Source organism: Muscardinus avellanarius (genome assembly GCF_963383645.1).
Source record: "Muscardinus avellanarius genome assembly, chromosome: X".
In the NCBI taxonomy this organism is placed as follows: Eukaryota; Metazoa; Chordata; class Mammalia; order Rodentia; family Gliridae; genus Muscardinus; species Muscardinus avellanarius.
In genome coordinates, this window is record NC_137792.1 from 85,681,032 (window position 1) to 85,696,750 (window position 15,719).

Here is a 15,719-nt window from a genome sequence, read left to right on the forward strand (position 1 = left end):
TGTTTCAGAATAAAAAATAGGGCTTGGGGTATAGCTCGGAAGTAGAATGCCCCTGGGTTCAATCCCCGGTACCGCAGAACTAAAATAATATTTATTTTTCTACCTCTGGGCTATATTCCCAGACCTATTTTATTCTTTATTTGGAAACAGGGTCTCACTAAGTTGTTGAGAGTCTCACTCAGTAGCTGAGGCTGGCTTCGAACCTGTGCGATCCTCCTGTCTCAGCCTCCCACATGCTGGATCACAAGTGTGCGCCACCACACCCAGCTCAAAACTAAAATAAAATTTAATAAAAGTTTGTTATTAAAATACCCTTTTTTTCGAACTCCACTTAGTCCTGTTGCCTTGTTTTCTTTTGGTTAGGGTACTATCTGCCTGTCACAGATTAGCTCAGTGTTGGAGTGCTTGCCTCCTGTGCCTTTAGGCCCTGAGTTACATTCACAGCACCACAAAACAAACACAAATTAGCTAATAAACAACAGTTTGAGCCAGTTTTCCTCTGCTCTTTAGACATACATGAATTCATCCAGAGGATGTGCGTGTATTTGGAGAATCTGAAACTGGTTTACACAGCAGTGTGTTCCTCACTGGAAAACTTCTTTTTCTTTTAGGAATCGGTAACTATTTCAGACCTTGGCCCTGTGACATACAATGAAAGCACTTGTGGGGATGGCAAGAATAGTCCCAAAATAGTGGTGCAGTTTGGATCTGGTTTCTCCTGGGTTGTGAATTTTACCAAGGATGCTTCTGATTATTCAATTGACAGCATCTTATTTTCCTACAACACGAGTAATAAGAGCATATTTCCTGATGCTGAAGATAAAGGTAACTTTAAAAAATGGATTTGTGTTATGTTCTATTGCTTTTATTAGTGATAAAATGTAAGCAGTTAACTGTCTTCCTAACTAGAATGGACACTTGATGTCTTTGTAACCCCTCCCCTGCCCTCATGTGTAGCACAGTGTTGGACCCAATAATGATACTGACTGTCATTGCTTGAGTGTTATACTTTGTACCATTTATTACCCCGTGTTACTTACAGCATCTCACTTAATTCATAACAGCAACATGGGGAAGTAGATATGATATCAGCTTTACTAGTAAACAGAGTAGATATGGTATAAGTTTTACAAGTAAAGAGAATGAGGCTTAATGAGATTAAGTGACTTTGCAAAGGTCACAAATCCAGCAGGTGGGTGAACAGCTGGTGTTTGAACTAAAGTCTGTTGAGCTGCAGAACTCAACTATTTTACTCAATAGTGGGTACTCACCAAATGTTGAATGAATGAGAAAATCTTTGCAGAAAACTCTTAAATGTGTACATGCTCAGTAACCTGAGGCTAGGAGAAATGCCTCATCTTCAGATTTTTGTACCATTTAATAGTATTTTGACTAGAAATTATGAGATAAAGTTAAAATCACAAAAGTCAACATTTGCTGCTATATTGAGACAATTTCAGGTCAAAATGAACTTGAGAAGGCACTGGCAATTAGGCCATTCTGTAAGTCACAGAACTGAAATGTGTATTAAAATATTTTTTTGGGGGTAAGCCGGGTGTGGTGGCGCATGCTTGTAATCCCCGCGCTTGGGAGGCGGAGACAGGAGAATCGTGCAGGTTCGAAGTCAGCCATCCTGGCTTAAGAGACCCTGTTTCCAAGAATAAAAATGTATAAAATAGGTCTGGAAGTGTATCCCGGAGGTAGAAGGGTTTCCAGGAACCCCAGTACCACACAAAAATACACACACACACACACACACACACACACACACACACACGTACTGGGGGTAGAATCCAAAGGCTTTCTCCAAGCTATATTCCCAGCCCTATTTTTAATATTTTATTTGGAAACAGGGTCTCACTAAGTTGTCAAGGGCCTCACTAAGTAGCTGAGGCTGGCTTCGAACCTGTGCAGTTCTCCTGTCTCAGCCTCCCAGGCACTGGGATTACAAGCATGCGCCACCACGTCTGGCTGTATTAAAATATTTTGAAGGTATGGATAGTGGAGCTTTAATATAATTCTCTCCTCTCTTCACCTTCCATTGAGATTAAATTAATATGGTATTTATAGTATCTTAGCTCTTTTCATAGTATTTCATTCTCTTTCAAGAAACACAGGCAGATCCACTTGAGTTGCCTACACCTGGGAATTAAGAGCTCATTTGGATTTATGACTCAAAAGATCATATTTAAAAGACCCAAAAGTGATGGGCGTGGTGGTGCACGCTTGTAATCCCAACATTCGGGAGGCTGAGACCGGAGGATCACAGTTCGCAGACAGACTCAGCTACTTAGTGAGGCCCTCTGCAACTCAGTGAGACCCGGTTTCAAAATAAAGAATAAAAAAAATAGGGCAGGGGGTGTAGCTTGGAGGTCAAATGCCCCTGGGTTCCATCCCCAGACCTGCAAAAAAGAAGAAAGAAAAAAAAGACCCAAAAGTGAATGCGTTCACATAAAACTTGGGAGCTAGTTCAGACTGAGACTTGAAAATCAAAAACTAGTTTTTTTTTTTTTTTTTTTTTTTTTTGTGGTACTGGGGGTGGAACCCAGAGGCTTTCTACCTCCGGGCTATATTCCCAGACCTTTTTTATATTTTATTTGGAAACAGTGTCTCACTAAGTTGCTGAAAGCCTAAGTAGCTGAGGCTGGCTTCGAACTGTTTGATCCTCCTGTCTCAGACTCCCAGGCGCGGGGATTATAACCATGCACCACCACGCCCGGCTCCTAGTTTTCTTTTTATTAAGCCCCTAGTTTAAGAGGATAATGAAAACAAGTGGTTATTGGCTGTTATGTATTTATCTTTGTTCTCTGTGTTGTCTTTGAGAAGTAGGACAACATTTACCACTTACCTTTTTTTTTTTCAGTACTAGGGGTGGAACCCAAGGGTATTTACTTCCAACCTACATTCCCAACCCTATTTTTTTTTTTTTTGCGGGTCTGGGGATGGAACCCAGGGGCATTTGACCTCCGGGCTACACCCCCTGCCCTATTTTTTATTCTTTATTTTGAAACCGGGTCTCACTGAGTTGCAGAGGGCCTCACTAAGTAACTGAGGCTGTCTGCAAACCGCGATCCTCCAGGTCTCAGCCTCCCGAATGCTAGGATTACAAGCATGCGCCACCACGCCCGGCTCCCAACCCTATTTTTGATTCTTTATTTTGAAACAAGGTCTCACTGAGTTGCAAAGGGCCTAAGTAGCTGAGGCTGTCTGCAAACCTGCCATCTTCCTGTCTCAGCCTCCCAAATCCTGGGATTACAGGTGTGCGCCATTATGCCTAGCTGGCACTTAACCTTTTTTTTATGTGTGTGGTACTGGGAATTGAACCCAGGGGCATTCTACCTCTGATCTATACCTTCAGTTCTATTTTTATTCTTTATTTTGAAATAATATTCTTTATTATTCTTTATTTTGAAACAGGGTCTCACTGAATATGTAGCTGAAGATGGCCATGAACTTGTGATCCTCCTATCTCAGCCTCTCAAGTGTTGGGATTACAATTATGCGCCACAATGCCCAGCTTATATCATTTATTTTTACGAGGCTAGAAACCATTTGTGGAGACAAAGCTAAATTTGTTTCCTATGTTATTTGAAAAAATTGGAAAACATTGAGCTCAATCTAATTTTTTTCTGTTCGTATTTTTGTTTAAGGGAGTAAAGGGCTCATAAATCATTTCTTTTTTTTTTTTTTTTGGTGGTACTGGGGTTCCTGGAAGCCTTCTACCTCCAGGCTGCACTCCCAGACCTATTTTATATTTTTTTATTTGGAAACAAGATCTCTTAAACCAGCAAGGCTGGCTCGGAACCAGCTCGATCCTCCTGTTTCCGCCTCCCAAGCAGGGGGATTACAAGTGTGCGCCACCACGCCCAGCCCATAAATCATTTCTGACAATAAGAGGACAGCTCTAGACCCTCTCAAAACAGAAAAAGGAGCACAGTAAACTCTGCATATTGTACCAAATCCCCAGACTCATCTGTGGATCTCTATGGCTTCTTAGCTTCTTTAATTTTTTGGTACTGAGGATTAAACCAGAGGCATACCTTCAAGTTATACCCCCAGCCTTATTTTATGATATTTTTATTTTGAAATGACCTCACTAGGTTTCTGAGAGTCTCACTAAATTGCTGAGGCTCATCTTGAACCTGTGATCTTCCTATCTCAGCCTCCAAAGTACTAGGATTACAGGTGTGCACCATCATACCCGGCTTTAAGAGTGCCCTCTTTAAAAAGTGTTATCACTAGTGGGCCTGATTAGGAGCAGAGGAAAAGGAAAAGTGAGTGTGTAATGTAGGAGAAGGCTTAGTGGGGAAGTAGGGCCTGAGTTGAAACTTAGCTAATGGTCAAATTTTAGCAAGCAGAGAATCTTGAGTGGGATGCTTCCAGCAGGGGGTAACATTGCCTGGGCAGCAGTCATTGGAGAGCTGCCTGATGAAAATACAGTCTGTGTGTGCAGCAGGATGAAAACAAAGTTGGCCATGTGCATTGAGTCTAAATTATAGGAGGCCTCAGAAGCCAAGGAAAGACATTTAGCGTGCACCACCCCACCCGGCATGTTGTAGGTTTTTTAAGCCACAGAATGATACAACAAAAGCAGAAGGTAGTTTATAAAGAATATTCTGCAGCCGGGCGTGGTGTTGTATGCTTTCAATCCCAGTATTCTCGAGGCTGAAACTGAAGGATTGTGGTTCGTCGACAGCCTCAGCTACTTAGCAAGGCCCTTCACAACTCAATGAGACCCTGTTTCAAAAATAAAAAGACTTAACACGCTTATAATCCCCGTGCTTGGGAGGTGGAGACAGGAGGATCGCGCAGGTTCGAAGCTAGCTTTGCTGGCTTAATAAGAGACCCTGTTTCCAAATTTAAAAAATATATAAAAATAGGCCTGGGAGTGTAGCCCAGAGGTAAAAGGGTTTCCAGGAACCCCAGTACTACCAAAAAAAAAAAAAAAAGACTAAAAAATAGGGCTGGGCGTGTAGCTTGGAGGTACAATGCCCCTGGGTTCCATCCCCAGTACTGAAAAAAAAATATTCTGCAGGATTAATTCAGAAGTGAGGAGACTGCGGGCACAGTTGCCAGCTTCAGAGGCTGTTACAGTAATTAAGGGATGATGTAATAAATTCCTGAGCCACAGGGGCAGCCGTTAAAAAAGAGATTTAGTCTGACGTATTTGTATAGAAACACTAAAAGGTTAACAAGTCCCTCTCCCTCTTTTATTTTAAACAAAGGAAAGAATCTTTTCTGTTATTAGCTTCTGTCTAATAAGACACTTGAAAATATTTGGAATTTAAAATGGCTTCCTTCAAGCTGGGCGTGGCGGGTGGCACACGCTTGTAATCCCCGTGCTTGGGAGGCTGAGACAGGAGGATCCTGCAGGTTCGAAGCCAGCCTCAGCTACTTAGTGAGGCTCTCAGCAACTTAGTGAGACCCTGTTTCCAAATAAAATATAAAATAGGTCTGGGAGTATAGCCCAGAGGTAGAAGAGCTCCTGAGTTCCACACCCAGTACCAAAAATAAATAAATAAATAAATAAATAAAATGGCTTCCTTAAATTCAATGTTGATAATTGTTTTTTTATATAATTCAGTATTTCAAAATACTAACTTATTTTCAGGTATCTGATAACTGAAGTAACTATGAAGCTAGTGTGTGTGTGTGTGTGTGTGTGTGTGTGTGTGTGTGTGCGTGTGTTGGGGGAATTACTGGGGGTTGAGCCCAGAGGCATTCTACCTTTGCACTACATCCCAAACTCCTTTTTAAATTTTTTTTTGTTTTGTTTTGAGAAAGGGTTTCATTAGGTTGCTGAGTCTTACTAAGTTGCTGAGGCTGGCTGTGAACCTGCCATCTTCCTGTCAGCCTTTCAAGAACTGGGATTAGAAGCAAGACATGCATCACCACTCCTGGCTTGTTATTTTCTTTTAAGAATATTTTCATGGTTAAATTACAAACAAAGCCCAGAGAATAATATAACAGACCCATAGGTAGCTAATACCTAGAATTAATAAATGGCCAATTTTAATGTTTCCTTCATTCTTTTAGTTATTTAAAGGAATACAACCATATAGATATATTGGAGGTTTTCTTTCTTTTCACTCCCCAAATCCATTTTCTTTCTGCCTGCAGAGAGGCAACCATTCTCATGACTTTGGAGTATAAACTTCTAGTTCATTTGTTTATATTTTATCTTATTTTTTTGCGGGTTTGGGGATGGAACCCAGGGGCATTTGACCTCTGAGCTATACCCCCTGCCCTATTTTTTATTATTTATTTATGTATTTATTGTGGTACTGGGGATGGAACCCAGGGGCCTTCTACCTCCGGGCTACACTCCCAGACCTATTTTATATTTTATTTGGAAACAGGGTCTCTTAAGCCAGCTGAGGCTGGCTTCGAACCTGCGCGAATCCTCCTGTCTCAGCCTCCTAAGCGCGGGGATTACAAGCCTGCGCCACCATGCCCGGCTTTTATACTTTATTTTGAAACCGGGTCTCACTGAGTTGCAGAGGGCCTCACTTAAGTAGCTGAGACTGTCCGCGAACCGCGATCCTCCAGGTCTTAGCTTCCAGAATGCTGGGATAATAAGCGTGTGCTGCCATGCCCGGCCTTTGTTTATATTTTACTACATATGCATATATTCATAAACAGTACATAGTTTTAAAAACTTAGGTTTCATTCACAGTGTAACCACAACATGTCTATAAATTGTACTATTCAATTTTTGAGGTCTATCTATACACAGCCTTCATCTATTCACAAAAAAGGGTATTCTACCCTAGAGTTCCATCCCCAAATCCTATTTAATTAAATTAATTAATTTATTTTGTGGTACTGGGGATTGAACCCAAGGGCATTCTACCTCTTGGCTACAACCCAGCCCTATTTTATTTTTATCTTTGAAACCTAGTCTCACTAGGCTAATGAGATTCTCACTGTTGAGACTGGTCTTGAACCTGTGATCCTCCTGTCTCAGCTTCCCAAGTACTAGGATTATAGTAGTGTGCCACCACACCTGGTTTATTGTTTTTTTTGAAACAGAGTCTCACTAAGTTACAGAAGGTCTTTCTAAGTTGCTGAGGCTAGCCTGAAACCTGCAATCCTCCTATCTTCTCCACCCAAGCACTGGGATTATAGGCATGAGCCACTACGCCTGGCTATCCACCACTGTTAACAGTGAGAAATAGTTTTGTGGAAAACGTTCTAGTTCCTTGGTTTAACAAAGAGTTTCTTTCACCATTAGGGGACACCAAGCCATCAGACTGCCTTGCTACATGGTGGAGAAGCACTGAAGGCAGCCTGTACTAAGGACCTTGAAATACCTTCCTTTCTCACTGCTTCTCCAAAAGAAACTAGGTCATTTAGATAAGTGTGATAGTAGTCTTTTGAAGTCTCACTGTAGGCATTTCTTTGTTATTGTTGGTACTAGGGATTGAACCTAGGGGCATTCAACCACTAACCCCTTTTTATTTTGCAACAGTTGCTAAATTGCCCAGGGTGGACTAGAACCAGTGATCTTATCTCAGCCTCCCAAGTACTGGGATTATAGGTGTGTGCTACTGCATTCTAAAACAAACCTCTATATACAATGGCTATAATTTACTTCTTTCATATTCTGAAGATTTCCTGAAATGGAACAGCCTTTATATTCCATCTGGGAAGAAGTTCTGTAAGCTTGAGGTGAAGTAACTTACTTTGGGATGGTACCACAAAAAGGACGTACTATAGATTCTGTGACTAAACCATCTCTTTCCTCCTTATTTAATAGTCACTAAGTCTTGTTCTGCCTTAGATGGACGTTTCCAATTTGACTTTATTTTCTTCTTACTGCCCATTACCATCTTTTGTTTTGGTGCTAGTGATTGATCCCAGGGGCATTCTACCTCTGAGCTACATTTCCAGCCATGTTTTATTGTTTATTTTGAAACAGAGTCAAACTGGGCCTGGTAGCATATACCTGTCTAGCCTGAGCAGCTTAGCAAGGGCCTCTGCAACTTAGTGAGACCCTATTTCAAAATAAAAATAAAATAGGGCTGGAGGTATAGCTCAAAGATAAAATGTCCCTCGGTTCAATCCCTAGTAACACACACACACACACACACACACACACACACAGTCTTGCTAAGTTGCACTGTTGAGGTTATTCTTGAACTCCTGTCACAGCCTCTCAAGTACTGAGATTATAGGAGTGCCCTATCATGCCTAGCTTTTCACCATCTTAGTGTAGGCAAGCCCCCCTCACCTTTCACCTTACCCAAACTATTGGCTTCTAACTGGTTTCTCTCTTGAATGGCTTCCTTTAAAAGTTTTCTACTTATCTCCTACATATTTGTTTTCTTTCTTAAATTAGACATGTCTTATTTCCTTCTTCAGCAACTAAAACTAGCCCTCAATCAGTAACAAAGAAAGACCATACCTTGAATGGTAGAAAATGCTTCAAGTGAGACCAACACATCTTGTCTTTCCTTCTTAATCCCATTAATTCTTCCTTCCTATTTCCTATGCTTTAGCCACAGTGAATTTGTCATTCCTTTTAACATGTCATACCCTTTCTTACTTTGGGCATGAGGTAGGGCAGGCAGAGAGAAGAAAGCCTGTACAAGTATATTTATATTATCACTTTTTCCCTGACTTCTTAGAAATAGCTATTCTTACCTTGTTTTATAGGAGTGATTACTGTTCATGACCGTTGGGCAATCAGAGTTCCATTGAATGACATCTTCAGATGCTATAGTTTGTGGACTGTAGAAATGAACGATGTTGTCCAGCACTACTGGAATGTTCTTGTGCAAGCTTTTGTCCAAAATGGCACAGTGAGCAAAAAAGGTGAGTATTTAAAGTATGTATTTCTGTGTTTGAGTCCTAATAGTATACCATGTGGTGTTCATTGGGGTCGTTTTCTGAAAGGATTTATATATTAAGGCATATTTGTAGCTTACACTAAAGTTTTTGTAAATAATAGCATTTTTGTGGAATTTACAATTTATCTTTATTTATTTTTTTGCTATTGGAAAATGAACTCAGAGGCATTCTACCTTTGAGCTACCTCAGATCTTTTTTTTTTTTTTTGGTGGTACTGGGGTTCCTGGAAGCCTTTCTACCTCCGGGCTACACTCCCAGACCTATTTTATATTTTTATTTGGAAACAGGGTCTCCTAAGCCAGCGCACGCGGCTGGCTTTGAACCTGCGCGATCCTCCTGTCTCTGCCTCCCAAGCGCGGGGATGACAAGCGTGCGCCACCACGCCTGGCTACCCCAGATCTTTTTTATTTTTATTTTTATTTTGAAACAGAGCCTTCCTAGGTTGCTGAGAATCTCCCTAGGTTGCTGAGGCTGTCTTGATCCTGTGATGCTCCCATCTCAACCTCCCAAGTAACGGAGTACAGGCATATACCACCATTCTTGGCTCTTTATCTTTTAGAATTTTTATTGTTGTATTAAAATTACATACAATAGTGGAATTTGTTGTCACATATCTGTACATACACATAACATAATTTGTTTGTTTTGTGCGGGTCTTGGGATGGAACCCAGGGGCATTCGACCTCCAAGCTACACCCCCTGCCCTGTTTTTTATTCTTTATTTTGAAACCCGGTCTCACTGAGTTGCAGAGGGCCTCACTAAGTAGCTGTGGCTGTCGGCGAACCGTGATCCTCCGGTCTCAGCCTCCCAAATGCTGGGATTACAAGCGTGCACCACCACACTCAGCTCACATAACATAATTTGAAAAATTTTATTCACCAGTACCTCCCCTATTTCTTCCCTCTGTCCCCTTTCTTATACTTATTACTAGTAGTCTCTGCTGTTTTCCTGAGATCTCCCTCTTACCCCCCTTTTTCCTCTAGTTTACACATATAAGATAAAAAATACAACCCTTAACCAGGCGTGGTGGTGCACGCTTGTAATCCCAGTATTTGGGAGGCTGAGACAGGAGGATCATGGTTCAAGGACAGTCTCACCTACTACTTACTGAGGCCCTTTGCAACTCAGTGAGACCCTGTTTCAAAATAATAAAAAAGGATTGGGGGTATAGCTCAGAGGTAGAATGCCCCTGGGTTTCATCCCCACTACCGCAAAAAAAAAAAAAAAAGAAAGCCTCGATTTTCTGCGTTTGGCTTATTTCACTTAACATAATGCTCTGAAGGAATTTGCAGTATAAACTTTATGGCATACATGTGGAATGATCTTTTCAAGCAAGGTTTTTTTTTTTTGGTAGTGATGAAGATTAAACCTAGGGCCTTGAGTATGCTAGACAAGTGCTCTACTACAGAATACCCCTAAAATGGTCTTTTAAAAACCTCTACCTATAATGTTTCCAGCTGATAAAATCTAATCTTTGATCAGATTCTCAAATAACTTGATGGTCTGTTATTTAGAAGTTCCAAAGGCAAAACTTAGAAATTAGATTTTTGTGTTCTAATCTTGACTTTTGTAAGTTAGTTTTATAACTTGTATGTGATTTTATGGAAAAGTAATGTCTTATTCACTAGTTCTAGAAAACTACTAACCCTTCTAAGAAGAGGTTGAAGTGCCTATGATTTGCTGTAGGGGTAATGTAAATGAAAGTTTCATTTGTGTTTAAACATTTTAAATATTTCTAAGCTTCTTTTCTAGTAAACAGCATCCTTCCTTATAATTTTTGTATATGGGAAAGAAGAAGGCAGCTAGGTAGGGGTGAAATGTTTTCAGATATAAATCTGTGAATTTAGCTGTGTGTGGTGGTGCAAGCTTGTAATCCCAGTACTTGGGAGGCTGAGACAGGAGGATCTTAGGTTCACAGACAGCCTCAGCTACTTAATGAGGTCCTCTGCAACTTAGTGAGACCCTGTTTCAAAATAAAGAATAAAAAAAGATCTGGGTTATGACTCAGAGATAGAATCCTCTTGGGTATCATTCCTGATACTACAAAATAAATAAGTAAATACATTTCTGAATTTTACATTAAGGGCAAGTGAAATTCTTTGAGAATAAAGGCATTTAATTGTATGAACCAAGAGCTGTGTGCATATATTTTTCTGACAGTCTGTATCCCAATATGATGTAAAATTACAATCCACCCCAAAAAGTAAATACTAAAATTGAATAAAAGGGAAAAAAGGTATGTTTATGGCCACGTTTGAATAGATTAAACTTTTGGATGTATCCTACATTTTTCTGCTGTGTCATATCTTATAGAGATTATCTGTTGTTTATGAAGTAGTTTTGTAAACCTCTGCCTCATTTAGTTTCCAATGTACTAACAAGACATTCCTTCTAATTAACCCTCTTGGATTTCTTTTGTGAGAATTATTTTGCTCTTCCTTGGCCCAGTCGATTATGAAAAAGGACACTGTAATTTATTTTGTCCTTTGCTTGCTTGTTTTAGAGTATGTGTGTGATAAAGACAAACCTTCCACAACACTGGCACCCATCATTCACACCACTGTGCCATCTCCTACCACACCATCCACTCCAAAGGAGAAACCAGAAGTTGGAACCTATTCGGTTAGTAATGGCAGTAGCACTTGTCTGCTGGCTAAAATGGGGCTACAGCTGAACATCACTCAGGACAAGGTATGGCTGTCTATTTCTGTATTTCCTTCCAAATATGTACATGCTCCTTTTAGCCCAAGTGTAGTGTTACTAGAATGATTCCGTTTAAATAAAGATTTGATGTTGTTGATTTTCCATTCGTTTGGAGTTACTATAAGTATGAACAGTTAATATCACTTAAAAGGTGTTGTCTTGGCCGACAGAAAACCTAGAGCTTGATAGGACTCTGTGGGGTTGAGATTCTGTTTGCTCTTAGTGGATTTTATTATTTTATTTTAGTAGATTTAAAATATGGCTCCTCTGCTAGGGTATAGCTCAGAGGTAGACCACTTCCCTAGCATTCTTGAAGCCCTGTGTTTGATCTGCAGAACACTTGTATTTGAAATGCACTGTAGGTCAATGGTACAATAATAGCGCAGCTTTCTGTTTCTCCAGCTATTTGATGGCTCAGTTTGTACACTCAAGTAAAAACTGGCTCTTCTGGTTGCAGTGCACCTCTGGAGCTCTAGAGGGAGTGCCAGCAAACAATCCCATCTCTAGACTGCAATTGAAACCAGCTAGACAGATGGCTCTTGTGCTCCAAACAAATGTGTGTTTTCATTTGGTTCATTACTGAGGAAGCTTCCTTCTTGTTGTTGTTGTTTTAAGTTGTCTGAGTCATAGCTCGAGAGCCTGTGCCAAGTTGGCTTGAAAGTAAGACACCACGAATTTAAGTATCCAAACAAAGAAGTTTTTGTTCAACATGGACGTTGGTCTTATTAAGTATAAGGCTTTGCTGTCAGCTTTTATAGTTAATTTGCACCTTCCTCCCCTTTTACTTTCCCTGAAGGTTTCTACGGTTATTAACATCAACCCTAATACAACTAGTGTCACCGGCAGCTGCCAGCCTCAGACTGCTCAACTCAGGCTGAACAGCAGCAACATTAAATATCTTGAATTTGTATTTGCCATGGTGAGTAAGACTTTTTTCTAAAGTTAATTTTATTCTTTGAGGAACACATCTGCAAATAAATAGTTGTGTGGTAGCAGTGGGGGATTATATTTAGCTTTATTTTCCATTTCAATATTACTTAATTTTACAGTGTAGTTCATTGATCCCTGTTCTTCCTTTGGAGTCGGCTTGGTGGTATGTAGGCAAGACTCTGTTTACCAAGAGAGGCTATTCTGCCATTATGTGAACTGTAGGGTAGGAGCAAGAATTAACTCACCTAAAAAAATCTATCTAATCTCACCATAGAAAAGTAATTTCTTTGATAATATATCTTTTCTATGGTTAGTTAAGCAATTGTCATATTTGTCTGTTACATTTTTTTTTGTGGTACTGGGGTTCCTGGAAACCCTTCTACCTCCGGGCTACACTCCCAGACCCATTTTATATTATTTTTTATTTGGAAACAGGGTCTCTTATTAAGCCAGCGTGGCTGGCTTCAAACCTGCACGATCCTCCTATCTCTGCCTCCCAAAGCGCAGGGATTACAAGCGTGCGCCACCACGCCCGGCTTGTCTGTTATATTTGTAGCCCTTTAAAAGTAAAGCTGTAATAATGTTAGTAATACTAATAGCCACCATTTGTTAATTATAGTTGACCCTCTATATCTACGGGTTTTGCTTCCATGGATTTAACCAACCTTGGATCAAATACATTAAAAAAGAGCCAGAGTATAGCTCAGTGGTAGAGTGAGCACTGCAAAAAAGTTACATCTGCCCTGAACATGTATAGGCTCTTACCACTGATCCCTAAACAATATAGTATAACTACTGTTTACATTATATTGGGTATTATACGTAATTTAGAGATGATTTAAAGTATACAGGAGGATGCGTATATGTGAGGCTCTGGCTTCAATCTCTAGCACCTCCTCATACACACAACCCAAAGTAAAAATTCATCCTCTTAAATATAGTAAAAGTAGGCTTCCCTAAATACATTTTGTCTTAATGTCATAGGAATTAAGGTCAATAAAAATGAGGAAAGTAATATAGTAGGTCATGCTCTTTTTATTGAGTTTGATCTTGCTAGCTGTGGTAGGCTCCTGAAAGGAACATGGCTTCTTCTGGTTCTCACAGGAAATGTTCAATGTTAATAATTACAAATATTTAGCCGGGCGTGGGGAGGATCATGTTTTGCAGACAGCCCCAGCTACTTAGTGAGGCCCTCTGTAACTTAGTGAGACCCTGTTTCAAAATAAAGAATAAAAAATAGGAGCTTGGAGGTAGAATGTCCCTGGGTTCCATCCCCAGACCTGCAAAAAATAATAATTACAATATTTATTTTGCCCAGAGAACTGTTGTTTTTGTGGCACTTGGGATTGAACCCAGGGGCTTTCTAACTCTGAGCTATATATCCCCAGCATTTTTTATTTTTATTTTGAAAAAGGATCTCACAGAGTTGCTGATGATCTCACAAAGTTGCTGAGGCAGGCCTAGAACCTGTGATCTCCGTCTCAGCTTCCCAAGTCCTGGCATTACAGGTGTTTGTTAACACATCTGGTTTCCCAGCAGACTATTTTTTTCTTTTGTGGTACTAGGGCTTGAACTCAGGGGCATCCTACCTCTTGAGCTATACCCCCAGGCCTTTTAATGCTTTATTTTGAAACAGTCTTGCTAGGTTGCCGAGGGCCTCCCCAAGTTGCTGAAGCAGTCATCGAACCTGTGATCTAACTTTCTCAGCTGCACATGTGTTGGGATTACAGGCATGCACCACCATGCCTAGCTCCTAGCAGACAATTTGAAAATGTAATCCAAGATGAGTGTGGTGGCACAAGCTTGTAATCCCAGTATTTGAGAGGCTGAGATGGAGGATCCCAGTTCATGGCCAGCCTCAGCTACTTAGTGAGGCCCTTTGCAGTTCAGTGAGACCCTGTTACAAAATAAAGAATAAAAAAATAGGGCTTGGGGTGTAGCTGGGAGGTAGAATACCCCTGGGTTCCATCCCTAGTACTGCAAAAACACCAAAACCTTAATCCAGCCAGTACAGTGGTGCACGCCTATAATCCCAGCTGCCTGGGAGGCTAAGGCAGGAGGGTCCCTAGTTCAAGGGCAGTCTGGTAATTTAGTGAGATCCTGTCTGAAGATAAAAAAGCTGGGGGTGTAGCTTAGTAGTGGGTAGAGAGAGCACTTGTCTAGCATTTATGAGGCCCTGAGCTTGATTGTCAGCACCACTAAATAAAATGTAATCTAAAATAGTGTTATTTTAACTGTTAAACAGACACTTGGAAAGTGGAAGAAGCTCCTGTAATGTCTACAGTCAGGGGGCCATAGCAGCCTCAATCCTGTTGTGACAGGTGTTCTTCAGAAGGATTTATAGAATTTGAGTATGTTATAAGGCTGCTGTGAGGGGATCTAGAGAAGAAGAAAGCCCGTCTTCTTAAGGAGCTCATAGCTTAAGATAGAAACACACAAATCATTAGCATTTTTGTGGCAAGCCCTCATGCTGCACTCAGCTATTGAACGTGATTCTATGGGCAGTGTTACACTGTGGGAGGTGCATACAGAATGGGAAGAGTGCCAGAACAGAGGTTAATACAGAGTGCTGTAGGAAAGAGGAAGAGGGGCTGGAGGTTAATACTGGCTTGAAAGTCAGGAAAGCCTAATGGAGGAGATGGTATTTGAGCTTAGCCTGCAAGGACGCATCTGAGTTGTACATTTACAGAATATCCCCGATAAAGTAACATAGTGAGGACCAGCTGGGACAGTGATGTAGGTGGCATGTTTAGTGTAAGTATAAAAATATAGTTGAGACCACTCGTGGAGAACCTTGAATGCTAAGCCAAAACATTGCCTGAGAGGAATGTGAGGAGGTCATCAAATCCTCCTTTATGCTTCCTCCTCAAATTTCTCTTAAGATTGTCCCCTTGTTTTCATTCCTCTCTGTCTTTGGTCTGATTCCAGCCATATTACCTCTTGTCTGGATTGTCCAGCAGCCTCCTATCTAGTCGCTCCCCCTCTTTATCTCCTCAGCTTAATCTTCCTAAAGTGCAGCTCTTCCTCAAATACTCCCAGGCTCTGTTTTGCCAAGGCAACATCTATAGTCCATGGCAATGTAATTGAGCCCCCTTTTCCCGTGCAGTGCGGCTGGCACCCACAGCCTCAGTTTCCTTCACTCTCTCTGCACCAACCTCATGTTTCCTTCACCCTGACTTCCATGCATATCTTGTGAAATGGGAGCACACATCTGTGACCTCTTCATAGACTC

At 40.8% G+C, this 15,719-nt stretch overlaps 1 protein-coding gene across 3 annotated transcripts in view; it reads left to right on the top strand.

Moving 5' to 3' along the window:
- The window catches only part of LAMP2 (lysosomal associated membrane protein 2), a gene marked incomplete at both ends in the record, with an annotated part of 54,235 nt that overhangs the window by 19,580 nt on the left and 18,936 nt on the right, over positions 1-15,719 (top strand). For all 3 annotated transcript variants that reach the window (XM_080719635.1, XM_080719637.1, XM_080719636.1), the window contains 4 exons: positions 612-825; positions 8,659-8,817; positions 11,358-11,545; positions 12,354-12,476. In XM_080719635.1, the coding sequence (XP_080575761.1) occupies positions 612-825; positions 8,659-8,817; positions 11,358-11,545; positions 12,354-12,476 (684 nt within the window). The remainder of the gene's footprint in view (positions 1-611; positions 826-8,658; positions 8,818-11,357; positions 11,546-12,353; positions 12,477-15,719) is intronic.